Consider the following 23,681-nt stretch of genomic DNA (forward strand, 5'->3'; position numbering starts at 1 on the left):
CCAACCCATAGCAGGGTGATTGCAGCGGTTCCAGAAAGCAGCACACCACCAACTTCTCAAGGGCAACTAAGGATGGGCCAGAAAATCTTGCTAGCCAGTGATGCCCATATCCCACAAAATGAATTTAAAAAAACTTGAACAGGTTCAGAAAATATTTATAAGGATGTTGCCAGCATTGGAGGGTTTGAACTATCAGGAGAGGCTGAATAGGCTGGGGCTATTTTGTTTGGAGTGTTGGAGGCTGAGGGGTGCCCTTTAGTGGTATATAAAAGTGTGAAGGGCATGGATAGTGTAAATAGACAAGGCCTTTTTCCCCAGGGTGGGTGAGTCTAAAACAAGGGGGCATCGGGTTAAGGTGAGAGGGGAAAGATTTAAAATGGACCTAAGGGGCAACTTTTGCATGAACCACCCTTTGCGTGAATGAGCTACCAGAGGAAGTGATGGAGGCTGGTGCAAGTACTATGCTTAAAAGGTGTCTGGATGGGTATATGAATAGGAAGGGTTTAGATGGATATGGGCCAAATGCTAGGAAATGAGTCTAGATTTATATTGGATATCTGGTTAACATGGAGAAGTTTGACCAAAGTGTCTCGTTCCATGCTATATATCTCTAAATGTTCTACCTTCATCTACATCTGATCTCCTCTTGAAATATTTAATGAAACTTTTTAAGCATGACCTCCCTTTGACAAAGCAATGCTGATTATCTGTGACCAAACCTTGCTTCTCCAAGTAGTGATTAATTCTCTCCTTCAGCATTTTCTCCAGTAGTTTCCCTATTACTGATTTGAGACAAACTGGCCTGTAGTTCACTGGTCTATCTGTACCATCCTTCTTGTGAACCTCCTGTCCTGTGGCACCTCCCCTGTGGTCAGAGATGAAATTAAAAAAATCACATCAGAGCCTTTGTAAGATCCTGTCTCGGAAGCCTGGGATGCAACTCATCCAGACCTGAGAATTTGTCCAATTTTAAGCCTGCCAATATGTTCACTATCTCCTCGTTCTCTACATCAATCAGCTCAATAACTTCATAGTCCCTCTTGCCCAGTTATGTATCAACATCTCCTTTCTCTTGAGTGAAGACTGAAATGAAGGCCTCATTTAAAAGCCTATAAATGTCCTCTGTCTCCACGTGCAAGTTGCCTCCTTAGTCCCCAGTGAGCGCTCCTCTTTTCCTAGATATTCTCATTATTTTAATATACTTGTATAATATGTTGGGATTCTCCTGAATTTTACCTGCCAGTGCATTTTCATGCCTCTTCTTTGCAGTCCTAATTGCATGCTTAAGTTCCGCCTCCACTTTTTGGTTTGTATAAAGGTAGATTAATGGAGTATGTAAAAACCTAGCAGAATATAACGTGGCAAAATGTGAGGTCATGCATTTTGCCAGAAGAATAGAGGGGCTATATATTATTTAAATGAGGAAAGACTGCAGAAAGCTGCAACACCACCTTCTCCTGCATAAATCATTGAAACCATACGAATTTTAGTGTGATTAGACCACACCTAGCATATTGGACTGCTTTGAACCCCTCATCTGAGCAATGATACTTTGGAATTGGAGGCAGTCCAGTGAAGCTTGACTAAGTTGATTTTTGAGAATTGGCCTGTACTTAGAGTTTTGAAAAAGGAGATGTAATCTTATTAAAACAAAATTCTTTGGGGATTGTCAAGGTAGATGTGGAAAGGTTGTTACCCCTTGGGAGAGTTGAGAACCAGTGGGCATAATCTCAGAGTAAGGGGCGACACAGTTACAAAAGAGATGAGGAGGATTTTTTTCGAAGAGTATTAAATCTGGAATTCTTTACTGCCAAGGGCTGTAGAGGCTGAGGTGTTATGCATACTCGAGGCTGAGAAAAACATATCTTAAATCGGGGTGGTTCTCTCACCATCCCCCCCTCTCTCACCATCCCCCCCCCTCTCTCACCATCCCCCCCCCTCTCTCACCATCCCCCCCCCTCTCTCACCATCCCCCCCCCCTCTCTCACCATCCCCCCCCCTCTCTCACCATCCCCCCCCCTCTCTCACCATCCCCCCCCCTCTCTCACCATCCCCCCCCCTCTCTCACCATCCCCCCCCCTCTCTCACCATCCCCCCCCCTCTCTCACCATCCCCCCCCCTCTCTCACCATCCCCCCCCTCTCTCACCATCCCCCCCCTCTCTCACCATCCCCCCCCTCTCTCACCATCCCCCCCTCTCTCACCATCCCCCCCTCTCTCACCATCCCCCCCTCTCTCACCATCCCCCCCCTCTCTCACCATCCCCCCCCTCTCTCACCATCCCCCCCCTCTCTCACCATCCCCCCCCTCTCTCACCATCCCCCCCCCTCTCTCACCATCCCCCCCATCTCTCACCATCCCCCCCCTCTCTCACCATCCCCCCCCTCTCTCACCATCCCCCCCCTCTCTCACCATCCCCCCCCTCTCTCACCATCCCCCCCCCTCTCTCACCATCCCCCCCCTCTCTCACCATCCCCCCCCTCTCTCACCATCCCCCCCCCTCTCTCACCATCCCCCCCCTCTCTCACCATCCCCCCCCTCTCTCACCATCCCCCCCCTCTCTCACCATCCCCCCCCCTCTCTCACCATCCCCCCCCTCTCTCACCATCCCCCCCCCTCTCTCACCATCCCCCCCCTCTCTCACCATCCCCCCCCTCTCTCACCATCCCCCCCCTCTCTCACCATCCCCCCCCTCTCTCACCATCCCCCCCTCTCTCACCATCCCCCCCTCTCTCCCCATCCCCCCCCTCTCTCCCCATCCCCCCCCTCTCTCCCCATCCCCCCCCTCTCTCCCCATCCCCCCCCTCTCTCCCCATCCCCCCCTCTCTCCCCATCCCCCCCTCTCTCCCCATCCCCCCCTCTCTCCCCATCCCCCCCTCTCTCCCCATCCCCCCCTCTCTCCCCATCCCCCCCTCTCTCCCCATCCCCCCCTCTCTCCCCATCCCCCCCTCTCTCCCCATCCCCCCCTCTCTCCCCATCCCCCCCTCTCTCCCCATCCCCCCCCTCTCTCCCCATCCCCCCCCTCTCTCCCCATCCCCCCCCTCTCTCCCCATCCCCCCCCTCTCTCCCCATCCCCCCCCTCTCTCCCCATCCCCCCCCTCTCTCCCCATCCCCCCCCTCTCTCCCCATCCCCCCCCTCTCTCCCCATCCCCCCCCTCTCTCCCCATCCCCCCCCTCTCTCCCCATCCCCCCCCTCTCTCCCCATCCCCCCCCTCTCTCCCCATCCCCCCCCTCTCTCCCCATCCCCCCCCTCTCTCCCCATCCCCCCCCTCTCTCCCCATCCCCCCCCTCTCTCCCCATCCCCCCCCTCTCTCCCCATCCCCCCCCTCTCTCCCCATCCCCCCCCTCTCTCCCCATCCCCCCCTCTCTCCCCATCCCCCCCTCTCTCCCCATCCCCCCCTCTCTCCCCATCCCCCCCTCTCTCCCCATCCCCCCCCTCTCTCCCCATCCCCCCCCTCTCTCCCCATCCCCCCCCTCTCTCCCCATCCCCCCCCTCTCTCCCCATCCCCCCCCTCTCTCCCCATCCCCCCCCTCTCTCCCCATCCCCCCCCTCTCTCCCCATTCCCCCCCCCTCTCTCCCCATTCCCCCCCCTCTCCCCATTCCCCCCCCCTCTCTCCCCATTCCCCCCCCCTCTCTCCCCATTCCCCCCCCCTCTCTCCCCATTCCCCCCCCCTCTCTCCCCATTCCCCCCCCCTCTCTCCCCATCCCCCCTCTCTCCCCATCCCCCCTCTCTCCCCATCCCCCCTCTCTCCCCATCCCCCCTCTCTCCCCATCCCCCCTCTCTCCCCATCCCCCCTCTCTCCCCATCCCCCCTCTCTCCCCATCCCCCCTCTCTCCCCATCCCCCCTCTCTCCCCATCCCCCCTCTCTCCCCATCCCCCCTCTCTCCCCATCCCCCCTCTCTCCCCATCCCCCCTCTCTCCCCATCCCCCCTCTCTCCCCATCCCCCCTCTCTCCCCATCCCCCCTCTCTCCCCATCCCCCCTCTCTCCCCATCCCCCCTCTCTCCCCATCCCCCCTCTCTCCCCATCCCCCCCTCTCCCCACCCCCCCCCCTCCCCATCCCCCCCTCTCCCCATCCCCCCCTCTCCCCATCACCCCCCCCCTCTCCCCATCACCCCCCCCCCCCTCTCCCCATCACCCCCCCCCCTCCCTCCCCATCACCCCCCCCTCCCTCCCCATCACCCCCCCCTCCCTCCCCATCACCCCCCCCTCCCTCCCCATCACCCCCCCCCTCCCTCCCCATCACCCCCCCCCTCCCTCCCCATCACCCCCCCCTCCCTCCCCATCACCCCCCCCCTCCCTCCCCATCACCCCCCCCCCTCCCTCCCCATCACCCCCCTCTCCCTCCCCATCACCCCCCTCTCCCTCCCCATCACCCCCCTCTGAAGGGTCTAGGCCTAAAACATCAGCTTTTGTGCTCCTGAGATGCTGTTTGGCCTGCTGTGTTCATCCAGCTCCACACTTTGTTATCTTATAATAGTCAGGTGATTGTTTGTGACCAAAGCTGACTTGATGGGCCTAAAGGTCTATTTCTGTGCTGCGAATCCTGACTCTAAAACTAAAACAGCAACTTTAATGCAAAACATCTGATGGTTTTCATTCAAACTGAAGATGGTTCGTTAAATTAGACGGTTGTTGAATTAAAAACCTTTGAAAGTGACATTGTCATGAAATGCTGCTCTCCAGAGCTGCTGAAAATTACATTAATAGAGATGCAGTTTATTATTCTGGATGTGAGTTTGCTCACTGAGCTGGAAGGTTCGTTTTCAGACGTTTCGTCACCATTCCAGGTAACATCATCAGTGAGCCTCCGGTGAAGCGCTGGTGCTATGTCCCGCTTTCTATTTATCTGGTTAGGTTTCCTTGGGTTGGTGATGTCATTTCCTGTCCTTTTTCTCAGGGGATGGTAGATTGGCTCCAAGTCAATGTGTTTGTCGATGGAATTCCGGTTGGAATGCCATGCTTCCAGGAATTCTCGTGCATGTCTCTGTTTGGCTTGTCCTAGGATGGATGTGTTGTCCCAATCAAAGTGGTGTCCTTCCTCATCTGTATGTAAGGATACTAGTGATAGTGGATCATGTCGTTTTGTGGCTAGTTGATGTTCGTGTATCCTGGTGGCTAGCTTTCTGCCTGTTTGTCCAATGTAGTGTTTGTCACAGTTCTTGCAAGGTATTTTGTAAATGACGTCATTTCGCTAGAGCATAGGAGGTTGTGGGATGACCTTATAGGATTTATAACATCCATGGAGGGTATAGATGAGGTGAATGGCTGGTGGAGGATTTCAAGAGTAGGGGACATATTTTTAAGGCGAGAGGAGAAAGATTTCAAACAAGACATGGGCCATTTATTTTACATGCATGATTGTGTGGAATGAACTTGCAGAGGAAGCATGGATGCAGGTACGGTTACAACATTGAAAAGACATTTGGGTAAATATGTGAATAAGAAATGTTTGGAGAGATATGGGCCAAGTGCAGGCAGGTGGGATAGTTTAGTTAGGGATTATGATTGGTATTGACTAGTTAGACCGAGCTGTCTTTTTCCGTGTTATATGACTCTATGACTGTTCGGGATGTGGCGGGGTTGGGGGTTGATGAGTGAAGAGGGCATAGACTAGATTAGGTTAGATTCCCTACAATGTGGAAACAGGCCATTCAGCCCACCAAGTCCACATCGCCCCTTGGAGCATCCCACCCAGACCCATCCCCCTATAACCCACACACCCCTGAACACTACAGGCAATATAGTATGGTCGATCCACCTAGCCTGCACATCTCTAGACTGTGGGAGGAAACGGAGCACCCAGAGGAAACCCACGCAGACACTGGGAGAATGTGCATACTCTGCACAGACAGTTACCTGCGGCTGGAATTGAACCCGGCTCCCTGCTGCTGTGAGGCTGCAGTGCTAACCACTGAACCGCTGAGCCACTGGGTAAATATTCGACATTTGAACCCATTTAGACTTCTTCCGTATTAAAATATATAGACTGTTAGGTTTAAAATCTGCAAGGCAAGTATTTATTTTATCATTTGGCAAATGTTCCATATAATGACTATTTGAATGAGTTTGCAATGTTATTTTTGTTGTTCGGCTTCTTTAAAACTTCTATGTAGTTTGCTTGTTGTTATTTCAGAACTTTGAGATGCTTTACTGTTACTTCTTTTGGAACTTTGTTTTTTGATACGGTGAATGAAGATGTTGACAAAATTGAGGTGGCTTGCAATCCTCTTAAGTACAAGCAACCATTCTGCAAACTAGCCTTTGCTAAATCTTTCAATAACTTATAATGTCAAAATACCTTCTGATTTGCAACTGTTTCTTTATGCTGCAATTTCCATTGATACAGTACTTTTCCATGCTGCAGTGTTGTGTTACTTAAATATGATTGCCAATGTTCCTACGTTCCATCAATTAATGATTCCACTGATGTGTAAATGGTGCTTACTATCATTCTAGTGCAATTAACAATCCTACTTAATGGACTGGTGCCATGTTAATGATACTTGACAATGTTTTAGCTTGGTGTTTCCAGTGCTTGCTCATGCTCCAACTTGGTGTGGCTGATATTTAACAACATAAAACATAGAACAGCACAGCACAGTCCAGGCCCTTCGGCCCACAATGTTGTGCTGACGTATTATTCTACTCTTAAGATCAAACTGCCCTATATTATACTATCATCCCTGTGTCTATCCAAGAGATGCTTAAATGTCCCCAATGTTTCTGACTCTCCCACCACCACTGGCAGTACATTCCATGCACCCACCACTCTCTGTGTAAGGATCCTACCTCTGACATCTCCCCTATACCTTCCTCCAATCCAAATCAAAATGATGCCCCCCTGTAACAGTCATTTACACCCTGGGAAAAAGTCTCTGGCTGTCCACTCTCTATCTATGCCACTCATTATCTTGTAAATTGCTACTAAGTCACCTGCAGAAAAGTTCTCGCTCTCTCAACCTTACCTGCCCATTCTTGCTAATGCCCGTGCTAGGTATGGATGATGCTTGCTTAATCTCTGGTGTGGAGTGGCTGATTTTTGCCAGTACTCGAGCACAGTGTGGCATGCTTGCCGCTTTGCCAGTACAAAATGGCCAATGCTTACAAACATTCCAGTGCTGTATCAACAATGTTCGTTAATACTCCAGGGCTGCATTGATGCTGCTTGTGATGCGCTAGGGCTTCACTGACACTATTTACTATTTTTTTGAAAGCCTCTCTCTTTCTCAGCTTGTTCATTTTGAACTTTTCATTTTATATCTGTAGTCACAGTCATATATATTAGAACGTGGTGGTCACCTTCCATCCTCTATGGTATTAAGCCAATATTTTTATTCTGTTAAACTAGTATGACAGGGGAGGTGATGGCCTAGTGGTGTTATTACTGGACTGTTAATCCTGTGACCTGGTTATGCTCTGGGGACCCAGGTTCAAATCCCACCACGGCAGATGATGGAATTTGAATTGAATAAATATCTGGAATTGAGAATCTAACAATGACTGAATCCATTGTTAATTGTTGGAAAAACCCATCTGGTTCAGTAATGTCATTTAGGGAAGGAAACTACCATCCTTATCAGGTCTGACCTACACGTGACTCCAGATCCTTGGCAATATTTTACTCTGAACTGTCCTCTGGGCAATTCGGGATGGGCAATAAATGCTGCCTAGCCAGCAATATCCTTCATCCCTTGAATGAATAAAGGAAGAAAAAAAAAATCCTGGACCAGACAATATTTTTCTGCACTCAAATTTGATTCAATAGTTTGCATAATCAAGTGGTATACCTTCAGCACATTGACCACTATTTGCCAATGAAGGTAGTGAAGGGTTGTCGCAAAATGAGAGAATTCTGCATTCTTGATTACTGGATTGTGTCAGTCATCCCATAAGAATATAGTGTCATTGTGCAGATAATGAAGTAGTACAGGAGCTCGCAACAGCCATAGTTTTATTTTTGTAACAAATGTGGGTATTGATGGCAAGGCCAGAATTTGTTGGTCACCCTTAATTGCTCTTGACAGCATGGCAGAGTGCATCCAGCTTGCAACAGTTCATCATGTGTATTAATGCCACAATGCTGTTAGGAAGGGAGTTCCAGAATTAAAACCCAGCTACAGTGATGGAATGATAATGTGATTTCAAATCCAAAAGGTGTATAACTTTAAGCTGATGCTGTTCCCACATATTCAGTGCTTTCATCCTCCTAGACTTATGCCATTGAAAGAGGCTCGCTGAGTTTCTGCAGGATCTTGCTTGTGGTACACACTGCTGCTATTTTGTGCCAATGGTGGAGAGAGTGAATGTTTAACATGGGGCATGGGTTACTGATTAGTCCTGTTTTGGTTATGGAATTCCTACCAGAAACATTGGTGGCAGAATTCATGGTAGCTTCAATTTATTCTTTCATGGACGCAGGTGTCATTGGCAAGGTCAGTGTTTTTTGCTAATTCCTGAGTGGTATTGATCTGAGGGATTTGCCCAGCTATTTCAGAGGGCTCTTTGAGTTACCCACATTGGATCTGGAGTCACGAGGATCAAACTAGGTAAGGACAGCAGATTTCTCTCCCTAAAGGCCATTACTGAACCAGATGTGGTTTTTATGACAGTCAATACTGATTTTGTGGCCAGTATTACTGAACTTAGATTTCAGTTCAAGTTTGCTTAAACGTAAGCTCTGCCAACTGCTCCTTTGGGATTTGAATCCATCTCCAAAAAACATCAGACTGAGTTCATGGTTTGCTAGACCATTGAGAATGGCATAATGTCACATCCAGAACTCGAGCAAATTGCATAAATCATTTGAAAATTAAACATTTCACAAGATCTGGGGGGAACGATACCAACTTTGTGAATTCTGAAGGAATAAAAGCAGGAGGAGACTGACTGAGCCTGCCTGACTAATATTACAGGCTGACCATTGCAGATCTGATGGTGACTTTACCTTTCTGTCCATAACTCCCATCACTTTTGACTTCATTGTAGATTTCAATACATTCATTGTTCCTCAATTTTTCTAAATTCCTCCACAAGAGTAAGTCTCCTTACAGCATCTACCCTGTCAAGCTTCAATGAAGAGCACAAGGCATTTGTAAAATTGAGGTTATAAAATGTGAGGCTGGATGAACACAGCAGGCCCAGCAGCATCTCAGGAGCACAAAAGTTGACGTTTCAGGCCTCGACCCTTCATCAGAGAGGGGGATGGGGTGAGGGTTCTGGAATAAATAGGGAGAGAGGGGGAGGCGGACCGAAGATGGAGAGAAAAGAAGATAGGTGGGGAGGTAGGGAGGTGATAGGTCAGTCCAGGGAAGACGGACAGGTCAAGGAGGTGGGATGAGGTTAGTGGGTAGGAGATGGAAGTGCGGCTTGGGGTGGAGGCAAGACCCCACCACCCAAGGCATTTTTCCATCCCCACCCCTGGCTGCTTTCCGGAGAGACCACTCTCTCCGTGACTCGCTTGTTTGCTCCACACTGCCCTCCAACCCCACCACACCCAGCACCTTCCCCTGCAACCGCAGGAAATGCTACACTTGCCCCCACACCTCCTCCCTCACCCCTATCCCAGGCACCACGATGTCTTTCCATATTAAGCAGAGATTCACTTGCACATCTGCCAATGGGGTATACTGCATCCATTGTACCCGGTGTGGCTTCCTCTACATTGGGGAAACCAAGCGGAGGCTTGGAGACCGCTTTGCAGAACACCTCCGCTTGGTTCGCGATAAACAACTGCACCTCCCAGGAGCGAACCATTTCCACTCCCCCTCCCATTCTTTAGATGACATGTCCATCATGGGCCTCCTGCAGGGCCACAATGATGCCACCCGAAGGTTGCAGGAACAGCAACTCATATTCCGCTTGGGAACCCTGCAGCCCAATGGTATCAATGTGGAATTCACCAGCTTCAAAATCTCCCCTTCCCCCACCACATCCCAAAACCAGCCGAGTTCGTCCCCTCCCCCCACTGCACCACACAACCAACCCAGCTCTTCCCCTCCACCCACTGCATCCCAAACCCAGTCCAACCTGTCTCTGCCTCCCTAACCTGTTCTTCCTCTCACCCATCCCTTCCTCCCACCCCAAGCCGCACCTCCATCTCCTACCTACTAACCTCATCCCACCTCCTTGACCTGTCCGTCTTCCCGGGACTGACCTATCCCCTCCCTACCTCCCCACCTATACTTTCCTCTCCACCTATCTTCTCTCCATCTTCGGTCTGCCTCCCCCTCTCTCCCTATTTGTTCCAGAACCCTCACCCCATCCCCCTCTCTGATGAAGGGTCGAGGCCCGAAACGTCAGCTTTTGTGCTCCTGAGATGCTGCTGGGCCTGCTGTGTTCATCCAGCTTCACATTTTATTATCTTGGATTCTCCAGCATCTGCAGTTCCCATTATCACTGTAAAATTGAGGTGTCCATCTGCTGAAGCTACAACACAGGGCCGTTTACATGGCAAACAGCAGAAGCTGCATGCAATAGACAAAGGTAAACAATCCCACAACCAACCGATCAGATCTAGCTTCTGCAGCCCTGCCCTGTCCAGTCATGAATAGTAGTGGATAACAGCAATGAACTAGAGGAGGAGGAAGCTCCATAAATATTCTTGTCTTGTAAGATGGAGGAGCCCAGTACATTAGTGCAAAAGTCAAGGCTGATGCACTTGCATCCACCTTTAGTCAGTCGTGTCAAGCGGATGATCCATCTCAGCCTCCTGTTGAGCTCATGTGAGGATCAAAGATCTTCAGTCTTCAGCTAATTCTGTTTATTCCGCAGAAACAGCTGAAGGCTTTGGGTATTGCAAAGACTTGCAGTGTTCAGCACCACACGTAACTCCTTAGATTGTGAAGCATCCTTGTTCACATGCAACAAGGTCTGGACAATATCCAGGATTGGGCTGACAAGTGGCAAGTGACCTTCACATCACACAAATGACAAGCTATGATCTTCACCAATAAGCGACAATCTAACCACTGCCCCATGACATTCAGTGGTGTTACCATCACTGAATCAACATCCCGGGGGGTTACCATTGACTAGGAACTCGAGTGGAATCACCACATTAACAGACCAGGCCAGAAGTTAGGAGTACTGTGGCATATAACTCACCACCTGTCTCTTCAAAGCCTGTCCACCATCTACAAGACACACGTCAGGAGTGTGATAGAGTACTCCCCACTTGCCTGGATGAGTGCAGCACCAACAACACTCAAGAAGCTTGACACCATCCAGGACAAAGCAGCCACTTAATTGGCATTACTTCCACAAGCATTCACTCCCTCCACCACCGACTCTCTGTAGCAGCAGTGTGTGCTATCTACAAGATGTACTGCAGAAATTCACCAAAGAGTCTCAGACAGCACCTTCCAAACCCACAATCACTTCCATCTCGAAGGACAAGGTCAGCAGATGTATGGGAACACCACCACCTCCAAGTTCCCCTCCAAGTCACTCACCATCCTGACTTGGAAATATATCGCTGCACCTTCACTGTTACTGGGTCAAAATCCTGGAATTCCCTCCCTATTAGCATTGTGGGCCCACCCACAGCGAGATGACTCTAGCGGTTTAAGAAGGCAGCTCACTACCACCATCTCAAGGGCAACTTGGAGTGGGCAAGAAATGCCGGCCAGCCAGTGATGCCCACATCCCACAAATGAATAGGAAAAAACAATGAATAGTTCTTCCTTGGAATTGTTATGGTGCAGTGGCAGTGTCTCTGCCTGTGGGCCAGAAGATCTCTGTTCAAGTCTCACCACTTCCAGAGGTGTGTATATTCATTCCTTCACTGTCACAAGGTCAAATGAACCATACTCAAATGTTACTCAACTCCCAAAAAACTAAAACGTGCGAAAACACATTTGCTTTTCATTTTGCCAGAAAGGTCCTTTGGGCTTTCACTATAATCCTTCAGTCCAAGTACTAGACTATGTTTTTCACTGAATGCAACATAAAAGTTCTAATTTTCTTCCTGTTTATGTGTTATCCAGGTTTTTAAGAAATGCCATAATTTAAATTTGGGTGATAGTACAAGATGAACAATAATATTTTAAATATTTTAAGAGGTGAAATCAATAGTCAATGAGAGTTTGGACCATGAAGCTCTGGTTATCTGTCAGCTGTAGAATCTTCCACCTGGAGTTGGTCTAAAACAGTAACCACCTTGATTTATTTGGTAACAACCTAAAAATGCCCAAGGAACTTCACAGAAGCTTTATAAACCAAAATTTGACCCCGATACATGTAAGGTAGTTGATCAGAAATGGAGGTTATAAACAGCATCTTAAAATAAGTGAAAATGGCAGTGTGTTCAGAGATGAATTCTAGCACTCTGGGCATCGAAACATAGAAAACAGGAGCAGCGGATCATCCAATTCAAAAGCTTGTTGTCACTTTTCTCCATTTTCTTTTGATCCCGAAAGCTGTAAGTACTGTGTTCAAGTTCTTTTTGAAATCATACAATATTTAACCTTGATTACTTTATGTGGTGGTGAATTTTTTGGGATGAAGAAATCTGTCCTCATCTCTCTCCTAAATTATTAACCCTCCTATTCTTAGACTGTGACCCCTGGTTGTGGACTTCCCGGTCATTAGGAAATCCTTGTTGTATTTATCCTGTGTTCTCCTTTTAGAATTCTGTACGTTTTTATGGGATTCCCTCTCGTTCTTCTGAACTGCCCTGACCATATCCTAACCAATTAAGACCCGTACTCATGAGTTCAACAATCCCAGATCTGGTAAACCTTTGCTGCTTTTTGACCATAGCCAGAACTTTCTTCCTCAGATAATGAGATCAAAATTGCACACAGTGCTCCAGGTGTGGTCTTATTGTGGCCCTGTGTGATTGCAACAAGACATCCCTTTTTCTTGTACTTTAAATTTTTTCACTGTAAAGACTAGTCTACTTTTAACTTCTAGACTGTCTGCTGTACTTGCATGCTTACCTTCAGTGACTGTTGTACAAGGGGATCCAGGTCTCGTTGCATATTCCCCTCTCTCAATTTATAGCTATTCAATTTGTCTTTCTGTTTTGTGACCTGAGTAGATACCCTCACATTTATCTATAATACACTGCATCTGCCATGCATTTGCCCACTCACCCAGCCTGTCGAAATCACACTGACACATCTCTACATTCTCCTCACAGCTTATCTTTGCACGTAGTTTTGTGCAGTCTGCATATTTGAAGATACTACATTTAGTTCCCTTATCTAAGTCATTAATGTATTATTGTGAATAGCTGGGAACCTAGCACTGACGCTTTGGCACCCCACCAATCACTGCCTGCCATGCAGAAAAAGACCTGTTCATTCCTACTGTTTGTTTTCTGTCTGCCAATAAATTCTCTATCCGTTTCAGTACACTGCCTCAGTTCTATGTGCTTTAATTATACATGCTAATGTCTTACATGGGACTTTTTTGAAAGCCTTCTAGTGTTAGGTTCGTTTTTCAGAGACCCTCACAGACTTGCAAGAGCAAGACTCTGACCTGCTTACAAAAGCACAATCCTTTATTATTAAGCAAGTACAAGCTGTGGAGGATCACTGTACGCAACCCGGAGCAGAGTGCTGAATATCATGAGCGATTCTCCCCGAACAGAGGACAGTCCCCGCTTTTATACCCTTGGAGTTAGCAGATACATAAAACAAGTACTACATCTGAGAACAGGATACATCTTTGATCATCATGAAGTGTATGATAATGACAGGATGCAATTTCAAGTGGTGACAACTACCTGGCTTGATCAAAGATCACTGACTTGGCCATGTCAGCAGGAACGGGGGTAGACAATGGTATCGGTAGAGCCGTAAACATTACAGAGCTTAATGCCATTTGTTTTTACAAATGTTTCACACCCAATCCCGTTTGGGCAGGAAGTTGAGACAGTGTTCACATACCCCTGTATGAGGAACATAAAAATTCATGGGATGTTAACTCATTAACATCTCACTAGAAGACAAATCTATAAGACCCAATCTTTCCTATTTGTCTGGTTATATCCTCAGATAATTCCCTCTCATAAATCCATGCTTTCCTTGTCTAATCCAATCACTTCTTTCCAATCTTTAATAATGGACTGTAGCATTTTCCCTATTAATATTGTCAGACTGCCTGATTTAATGTTTTCTGTTTTCTCTCTGCCTCCCTTTTTAAGTCGAGGGATGACATTATCATCTTTCTAACCTTATAGGAGCTGTTCTAAAGTCTATAGAATCTTTGAAGATCACTACCACGTATCCACTACTTCTAGGGCCACTACCTTTAATACTGTGGTGTGGACGTACTGGTGTTGCACAGGGGTGGACAAAGTCAGAAGTCACACGCCACCCGGTTATAGTCCAACAGGTTTACTTGAAATCACAAGATTTTGGAGTGCTGCTCCTTCATGAGGTGAAGTGGAGGAAAGCACATGACGACAATGACGACATAAAGATCCAAGCCAAAGGCTCTGCAATCTCCTCCCTAGCTTCCCAGAGAATCCAAGGATAGATCCCATCCAGTCCAGGGGACTTATCTATTTTCACACTTTCCAGAATTGCTAACGGCTCCTCCTTATGAACCTCAATCTTGTCTAGTCTAATAGCCTGTATCTCAGTATTCTCTTCGACAACATTGCCCTTTTTTCCTTTATGAATACTGCTGAAAAATATTCATTTAGCACCTCTATCTCTTCGGACTCCATGCTCAAGTTCCCACTACTGCCCTTGACTGGCCCTAATCTTAATCTAGTCATTCTTTTCTTCCTGACATACCTTTAGAAAGCTCTAGGGTTTTCTTTGATCCTACCTGCCAAAGACTTCTCATGTCCCCTCCTGGCTCCTCCTTAGCTCTCTCTTTAGATCCTTCCTGGCTAAATTGTAACTCTCAAGTGCCCTAACTGAGTCTTCACGCCTCATCTTTACGTAAGTTTCTTTCTTCCTCTTGACAAGAGATTCAACCTCTTGAGTAATCCACTGTTCCCTCGCTGAACCACTTCCTCCCTGCCTGACAGGTACATACATACTTATCAAGGACACGCGGTAGCTGTTCCTTGAACATGCTCCACATTTCAATTGTGCCCAGCCCCTGCAGTTTTCTTCCCCATCCTGTGCATCCTAAATCTTGCCTAATCACCTCATAATTGCCTTTCCCCCAGCTATAACCCTTGCCCTGCGGTATATACCTATCCTTTTCCATTGCTAAAGTAAACATAACTGAATTGTGGTCACTATCACCAAAGTGCTCACCTACCTCTAAATCTAACACCTGGCCTGGTTCATTACCCAGCACCAAATCCAATGTGGCCTCTCCCCTTGTTGGCCTATCGACATATTGTGTCAGAAAACCCTCCTGCACACATTGGACAAAAACTGACCCATCTGAAGTACTGGAACTATAGCGTTTCCGGTCAAAATTTGGAAAGTTAAAGACCCCATAACAACTACCCTGTTGTTACTTTCGCTCCTATCCAGAATCATCTTTGCAATCCTTTCCTCTACATCAATGAAACTTTTTGGAAGCCTGTAGAAACTTCCCAACAGAGTTACCTCTCCTTTCCTGTTTCTGACCTCAGTCCATACTACCTCAGTAAAGGAGTCGTCATCAAATGTCCTTTCTGCTACTGTACTACTGTCCTTGACTAACGACCTACTCAACCTCCTGTTCACTGGCGCAAGAATTCAGGTTCCCATCCCCCTGCTGAATTAGTTTAAACCCTCCTGAAGAGCATTAGCAAATTTCCCCCACAGGATATTGGTACCCCTCTGGTTCAGGTGTGGACCATCCTGTATGTAAAGGTCCCAAATACCCCAGAATGACCCCCAATTATCCAGGTATCTGAATCCCTCCCTCCTGCACATCCCTGCAGCCACGTGTTCAACTGCTGTCTCTCCCTATTCCTCGCCCCGCTGGCGTGTGGCACGGGTAACAAACCAGAGATGATAACTGATAATGGGAACTGCAGATGCTGGAGAATCCAAGATAATAAAGTGTGAAGCTGGACGAACACAGCAGGCCAAGCAGTGTCTCAGGAGCACAAAAGCTTTTGTGCTCCTGAGATGCTGCTTGGCCTGCTGTGTTCGTCCAGCTTCACACTTTATTATCAGAGATAACAACTGTTTGTTCTAGCTCTAAGCTTCCACCCTAGCTCCTTGAATTTCTGCCTTACATCCCCATCCCTCTTCCTACCTATGTCATTGGTGCCTATGTGGACCACGACTTGGGGCTGCTCCCCTCCCCCTTAAGGATCCTGAAAACACAATCCAAGACATCCCAGACCCTGGAACCTGGAAGGCAACACACCAACCGCAAGTGTCTCTTGTTCCCACAAAATCTCCTATCTCTCCCCCTAACTATGGAGTCCCCAATGACTAATGCTCTCCTCCTCTCCTTTCTTCCCTTCTGAGCAACAGGAACAGACTCTGTGCCAGAGACCTGTTCCCTATGGCTCACCCCTGATTAGTCACGTTCCCCCCCCCCCCAAACAGTATCCAAAATGGAATACTTGTTATTGGAGGGAACAGCCACATGGATCCCTGCACTGTCTGCCTATTCTCTTTCCCCCCCTGACAGTCACCCATCTACCTTTTTCCTGTACCTTAGGTGTGACCACCTCCTTATAACTTCTCTCTATCATCCCCTCATCCTCCCGAATGATCTGAAGTTCATCCAGCTCCAGCTCCACTTCCTGAATGGAGTTTGTGAGGAGCTGGAGTTGAGTGCACTTCCCGCAGATGAAGTCAGTGGGGACACTAGTGGTGACCCTTATCTCCCACATTCTACAGGAGGAACGTGCAACTGCCCTAACATCCATTCCCACTGTTCTGAATTCCCAAACAAACTAGTGAAAGAAAAAAAAACTAGTAACTTTACCAAATCGGCGCTCAGACCCTTTTTTTGGTTAGAGGAGGAGGATGAGTGGGAGACACTACCTGAGTAGTGTTTCAGGGAAAGCAACCGCCCAAATATATCGACTGGAGAGCAAAAACAATCTTACCTCCCCATTGAGACTCTGGCTCGCGCTGCTGCCGCTGAAAAACAAGAGGACTTCTGACTGTCTGTCCATACAACTGAAGCCTTTTAAACCCTAGTATCCTTCTTATGAATCTCCTAGGTCCCCTTATTCTGAAGATTAGTGTCCAGTTTGGACCAATACGTTCAACTCGGGCTTAATCAGTGTAATGAAGCTTTGCCATAAAACCCTTGCTTTTCTCCACCTCTTTATAAAACAATGGATACTTTATGAGCAGCCTTCTCAACTTGTGCTGTCACAGTTTGAGTATTTTGTTCATACACATTTTGTAGATTTCTGTTCTGTTACTCATTTTAGAATTTGTATTGATTCGTTTTATTGCCTCTCCTTCTTCCTATCAAAACATTTCACTTCCTTCTTCTCTGCATTAAATTTCATCTGCCCGTTCATCATATTGTCTTTATAATGGATTGTTATTGAACTGGATTACTGCATGTGTCTGTCCTACATAGAAATATCGGTATATCTAATTGTCTGAGGTCCATACCAACAGAATCTTTGCTTAGCATACGTTCTGAAAGTTGTACAGAAAGTGGGCATCTCTGGCTAATACTATCACAGAAGTACAATGATCCAAACTGAACGTTTTCTCTCATTTTTCCCTCAGGTTTTTCACACGACTGCTCATCCATTGAGATCTACACCGGCCTCATCACATGACTACACTGCAGTGCTCCGTGTCAGAGCAACACAGGTACCATGCTAATGAAATACCATCTCATCTTATCCACAATCATTCAAGATTCTAGTTCGAATCAAGAAGCTTAGTGTGATTACATGTCATCTGATAAATATTGCATCTTCTAACTCCACTTCAATCTAGAAGCTGAGAAAGCACAGGAAAATGTTAACTGGCCTATCTCACCTGTCACATGTGGACCTTGCATAGCCTAGGTTTGCAATGAAATCTCTGATACACTCCTTTCTGCAATCATGCATTCTCCTGGGTGAGACAAATAGAAGCGTAAGCCAATTTCGGGCAGAAGTCTGGGAAATTCCCTGAACCCAGAGGTAGTCCATCAAATCTTAAGAGCCTGGTATGGGTCATGCATTAATTCACAGTTAGCAATTGTAATTTGATGGGTCAATCTACAGGTTTGAAGTAAAACACAGAGATAATGGGAACTGCAGATGCTGGAGAATTCCAAGATAATAAAATGTGAGGCTGGATGAACACAGCAGGCCAAGCAGCATCTCAGGAGCACAAAAGCTGACGTTTCGGACCTAGACCCTTCATCAGAGAGGGGGATGGGGAGAGGGAACTGGAATAAATAGGGAGAGAGGGGGAGGCAGACCGAAGATGGAGAGAAAAGAAGATAGGTGGAGAGAGTATAGGTGGGGAGGTAGGGAGGGGATAGGTCAGTCCAGGGAAGACAGACAGGTCAAGGAGGTGGGATGAGGTTAGTAGGTAGATGGGGGTGCGGCTTGGGGTGGGAGGAAGGGATGGGTGAGAGGAAGAACCGGTTAGGGAGGCAGAGACAGGTTGGACTGGTTTTGGGATGCAGTGGGTGGGGGGGAAGAGCTGGGCTGGTTGTGTGGTGCAGTGGGGGGAGGGGACGAACTGGGCTGGTTTAGGGATGCAGTAGGGGAAGGGGAGATTTTGAAACTGGTGAAGTCCACATTGATACCTTATGGCTGCAGGGTTCCCAGGCGGAATATGAGTTGCTGTTCCTGCAACCTTCGGGTGGCATCATTGTGGCACTGCACGAGGCCCATGATGGACATGTCATCTTGAGAATGGGAGGGGGAGTGGAAATGGTTTGCGACTGGGAGGTGCAGTTGTTTGTTGCGAACTGAGCGGAGGTGTTCTGCAAAGCGGTCTCCAAGCCTCCGCTTGGTTTCCCCAATGTAGAGGAAGCCACACCGGGTACAGTGGATGCAGTATACCACATTGGCAGATGTGCAGGTGAACCTCTGCTTAATGTGGAATGTCATCTTGGGGCCTGGGATAGGGGTGAGGGAGGAGGTGTGGGGGCAAGTGTAGCATTTCCTGCGGTTGCAGGGGAAGGTGCCGGGTGTGGTGGGGTTGGAGGGCAGTGTGGAGCGAACAAGGGAGTTGCGGAGAGAGTGGTCTCTCCGGAAAGCAGACAGGGGTGGGGATGGAAAAATGTTTTGGGTGGTGGGGTCGGATTGTAAATGGCGCAAGTGTCGGAGGATGATGCGTTGTATCTGGAGGTTGGTAGGGTGGTGTGTGAGAACGAGGGCGATCCTCTTTGGGTGGTTGTGGGGGGTGCGGGGTGTGAGGGATGTGTTGCGGGAAATACGGGAGACGTGGTCAAGGGCGTTCTCGATCACTGTGGGGGGAAAGTTGCGGTCATTGAAGAACTTGGACATCTCGGATGTGCGGGAGTGGAATGTCTTATGGTGGGAGCAGATGTGGCGGAGGCGGAGGAATTGGGAATGGGGATGGAATTTTTGCAGGATGTTGGGTGGGAGGAGGTGTATTCTAGGTAGCTGTGGGAGTCGGTGGGCTTGAAATGGACATCAGTTACAAGCTGGTTGCCTGAGATGGAGACTGAGAGATCCAGGAAGGTGAGGGATGTGCTGGAGATGGCATTTTTCCATCCCCACCCCTGTCTGCTTTCCGGAGAGACCACTCTCTCCGCAACTCCCTTGTTCGCTCCACACTGCCCTCCAACCCCACCACACCCGGCACCTTCCCCTGCAACCACAGGAAATGCTACACTTGCCCCCACACCACCTCCCTCACCCCTATCCCAGGCCCCAAGATGACATTCCACATTAAGCAGAGGTTCACCTGCACATCTGCCAATGTGGTATACTGCATCCACTGTACCCAGTGTGGCTTCCTCTACATTGGGGAAACCAAGCGGAGACTTGGAGACCGCTTTGCAGAACACCTCCGCTCAGTTCGCAACAAACAACTGCACCTCCCAGTCGCAAACCATTTCCACTCCCCCTCCCATTTTCTAGATGACATGTCCGTCATGGGCCTCCTGCAGTGCCACAATGATGCCACCCGAAGGTTGCAGGAACAGCAACTCATGTTCCGCCTGGGAACCCTGCAGCCTAATGGTATCAATGTGGACTTCACCAGTTTCAAAATCTCTCCTTCCCCTACTGCATCCCTAAACCAGCCCAGCTCTTCCCCCCCCACCCACTGCATCCCAAAACCAGTCCAACCTGTCTCTACTTCCCTAACCGGTTCTTCCTCTCTCCCATCCCTTCCTCCCACCCCAAGCCGCACCCCCATCTACCTACTAACCTCATCCCACCTCCTTGACCTGTCCGTCTTCCCTGGACTGACCTATCCCCTCCCTACCTCCCCACCTATACTCTCTCCACCTATCTTCTTTTCTCTCCATCTTCGGTCTGCCTTCCCCTCTCTCCCTATTTATTCCAGTTCCCTCTCCCCATCCCCCTCTCTGATGAAGGGTCTAGGCCCGAAACGTCAGCTTTTGTGCTCCTGAGATGAAGTAAAACACATTTATTTTTACCCTGTAGTTAAAATAGAAACACAAAAGAAGAATTGGAATATCTTAACTCTGTTGGAAAACTTAACAGAATAATACATTATTTAACTGCTAATGGTAACTGTTCCAATATACTAACATCCCATAATCACACTCTTGGCAAAGACAAAGTCAGTAAAATAGATGGTTTCACGTGCAATTGTAGCCAAAGAAAGAGAAGTTCAGCTTTTATCTGTAATTAAGAGTGGAAAAACAGCTTCCACATACAGCCTCACGACCCCAGCAACAGCTACTGAAAGGTAAAACTAAAATCTTGGTTCTGTGGGAGCTCGACCACACCCATTCAGGTGCTTCAATTGTTCTAGTGTTTTTAGAAAAAAACCTAACCCTCACAAGTTGTTTACTTTATGGCTTGAAGCAGACTCTGATGAAGGGTCTAGGCCTGAAACGTCAGCTTTTGTGCTCCTGAGATGCTGCTTGACCTGCTGTGTTCATCCAGCTCCGCACTTTGTTATCGTGGATTCTCCAGCATCTGCAGATCCCATTATCACTCGTGTTACCACTTTGCTTTGAGGAAAAGGACAAAATATATCTCTTAAAGCCATAGTATCATCACAATACTGGTATAATATCTTGAAGTTTTCCCTGATCTTGCCCATATTCTTGCAATATTTTCTCATGCTCACTGTTTGCTCTTCTATTTGTTTTCTTGAGCTACCCCCGTGTTTTCTATACTGCTGTAGAGCATCCATTGCTTTGTTCCCGTTATAGATGTTAAATGCCTCGCTTTCTGTGGCAGGGAATTCCACAGCCTCACCATTCCCTGGCTGCAGAAATTTCTCTTCATCTCTATCCAAAATGGCATGCCCACTATCTTTAGACTGTGACTCCCTAATCATTGGGAACATCCTTCCTGTGTTTCACCTTTCTAACCAGCCCTATTAGAATTTTATAGGTTTCTGTGAGATCATCTGTCATTCTTATAAGCTCCAGAGAATATAGATTTTACTGACCTAATCTTTCTTCATGCATCAGTCCTGAAGTCCCAGGAATCAGTCTGCTAGGTCTTTTTTGCTCTCCATCCACGGCCAGAACATCCTTCCTCAAGTAAGTAGACCAAAACCACTTGTAGTATGCCAGATGTTGTCTTGCCAAGTCCGTGTACAATCACAGCAAAACATTTCTGCTCCTATTCCCAAATAATTGAACCATGAAAGACAGCATACCGTTTGCCTTCTGCATGCTTACTTTCAGTGACTGATATACAAAGACTAGGTCTTATTGCACCTCCCCATTTCTCAACCTATCATGTTCAGATAATTTGTCTTCCTATTTTGTGGCAAAGTAGATAGCCTCACACTTATCCACATTTTATCTGTCATCTGCATTTCCCCACTCAGTCAGCTTGTCCAAATCACACTGAAGCATTTCTGTATCCTCATCACAGCTCACCATCTGCAAGCTTGGAGTTGTTACATTTAGTTCTCTCTTCTAAGTTAATAAATATACATATTGTGAAATGCTTGGATCCAAGCAGTGATCCTTGCTGTACCTCACTAGTTATTGGCTGCCACTCAGAACTGAAACAGTTATTCTTACTCTTGGTTTCTTGCCTGCCAGCCAGTTATCTACCTATGTCATACACTAGCCTCAATCCCATGCACTTTAATTTTGCACACTAAACTTTTGGAAACCTTCTGAAAGCCCAAGTAGACGACATCCACCGATTCTTCTATTTACATCCTTGAAAAATTGTAATAGATATTTCAAGCTAGATTTCCCCTTCCTAAATCCATACTGGCATTGTCCAGTCCTGTCATAGTTTTCCAGGTGTTGTGCTAGTCATTTTTTATAATAGACTCTAGTATTTCCCCTACTACCAAAGTCAGGCTGACCAAACAAAGAAACCTACAGCACAGGAACAGGACCTTCGGCCCTCCAAGCCTGCGCTGATCAAGACCAGTCTGTAATTCCCAGTTCCCTCCCTAGCTACTTTTTTCAGTAGTGGGGTTGCATTAGCTATCCTTCCAACCGTAGGAATTGTTTCACAGTCCATAGAATCTTGTAAGATGATCACCAATGCATCCACTATTTCTTGGGTTATTTCCTTAAGTACTCTAGGATGTAGTCTGTTGGCCTGTGAGGATTTATCGGCCTTCAATCCCATCAATTTCCCCAACACCATTTCCTTACTAATACCAATTTCCTTCAGGTCCTCTCTCTCACTAGGCCTCTTCTCCCAACATTTTTGGGGGGGTATTTGTGTCCTCCTTTGTGAAGACTGAATTTAAAATATGTACTTAATTGGTATTCCATCTCTTTGTTCCCCATTATAACCTGTTTTCAATTATAAGGAATCTACATTGTCTTCACTAATCTTTTTCTTTTCACATATTTACAGAACTTTTATAATTAGTTTGAATCTTCATCGTCAGCTTATTTTGGAACTCTGTTCTTCTCCTCTTAATCTTTCCTACTATCTTACTTTGCTAAAATCTAAGCTGCTCCAAGTCTTTCAGTCTGCTGCTCTTTTTGGCCAATTTATATACCCTCTTCCTTGGATCTAATGCTGTCCTTTATATCCCTTGTTCATTATCACTGGGTCACCGGTCCCATTTTAGCTTTGTACCAGACAGAAAGGAATATTTGTTGCTCTTCCTCCATGCATTCTTTATCATTGTCTATCCACCGTCATCCCTTAGTAATGCTCCTCAATTTATCAAAGCCACCTTGTACCCCATACCATTATGGTTTCCTCTATTTAAATTTGGGACTATTGTCTCAGAATAACCTATTTCACTCTCCATCTTAATGTAGAATTCTATCGTGTTACTGTTCCCCAAGGAGCCTTACGCAACTACATTACCAATTATTCCTTTCTCATTACACAGTGCCCAGTCTAGGGTGGTCTGTCCTCTAGTCAGTTTCTCAACATATTGATCCAGAAAACTATCTTGTGTACACCCCAGGAATTCCTCCTTTGTGGTATTGTTAATGATTTTGATCTTCCCAAATAATTTGCAGATTAAGGTTACCCATAATTACAGCTGTACCTTTATTGCTTGCATCTCTAATTTTCTGTTTAATGTCTTCTCCAGAGTTACAGCTACAGTTTAGGGGTTCTGTATACAGCCCCACTAGCAATTTCTGCCCCTATGTGTTTTTAAGTTCTACACACACAAGTTCTGCTTCATCAGAGAAGACATCTTTCCTCACTGTTGCTTTAAAGTACCTTTAAC

At 47.2% G+C, this 23,681-nt stretch overlaps 1 protein-coding gene across 8 annotated transcripts in view; it reads left to right on the top strand.

Annotated features, from left to right (window-relative positions):
• The window catches only part of LOC125455495 (polycomb group RING finger protein 3), a 132,138-nt gene that overhangs the window by 20,616 nt on the left and 87,841 nt on the right, over nt 1–23,681 (top strand). For all 8 annotated transcript variants that reach the window (XR_009445726.1, XR_009445728.1, XR_009445733.1 and 5 more), the window contains exon 2: nt 17,616–17,702. Coding sequence is in view for 2 of the 8 variants with exons in the window: in XM_059645780.1 (XP_059501763.1) it covers nt 17,616–17,702 (87 nt within the window). In the remaining 6 variants the exon portion in view is untranslated. The remainder of the gene's footprint in view (nt 1–17,615; nt 17,703–23,681) is intronic.

This window comes from Stegostoma tigrinum, chromosome 1 (genome assembly GCF_030684315.1).
Source record: "Stegostoma tigrinum isolate sSteTig4 chromosome 1, sSteTig4.hap1, whole genome shotgun sequence".
Lineage (NCBI taxonomy): Eukaryota > Metazoa > Chordata > Chondrichthyes > Orectolobiformes > Stegostomatidae > Stegostoma > Stegostoma tigrinum.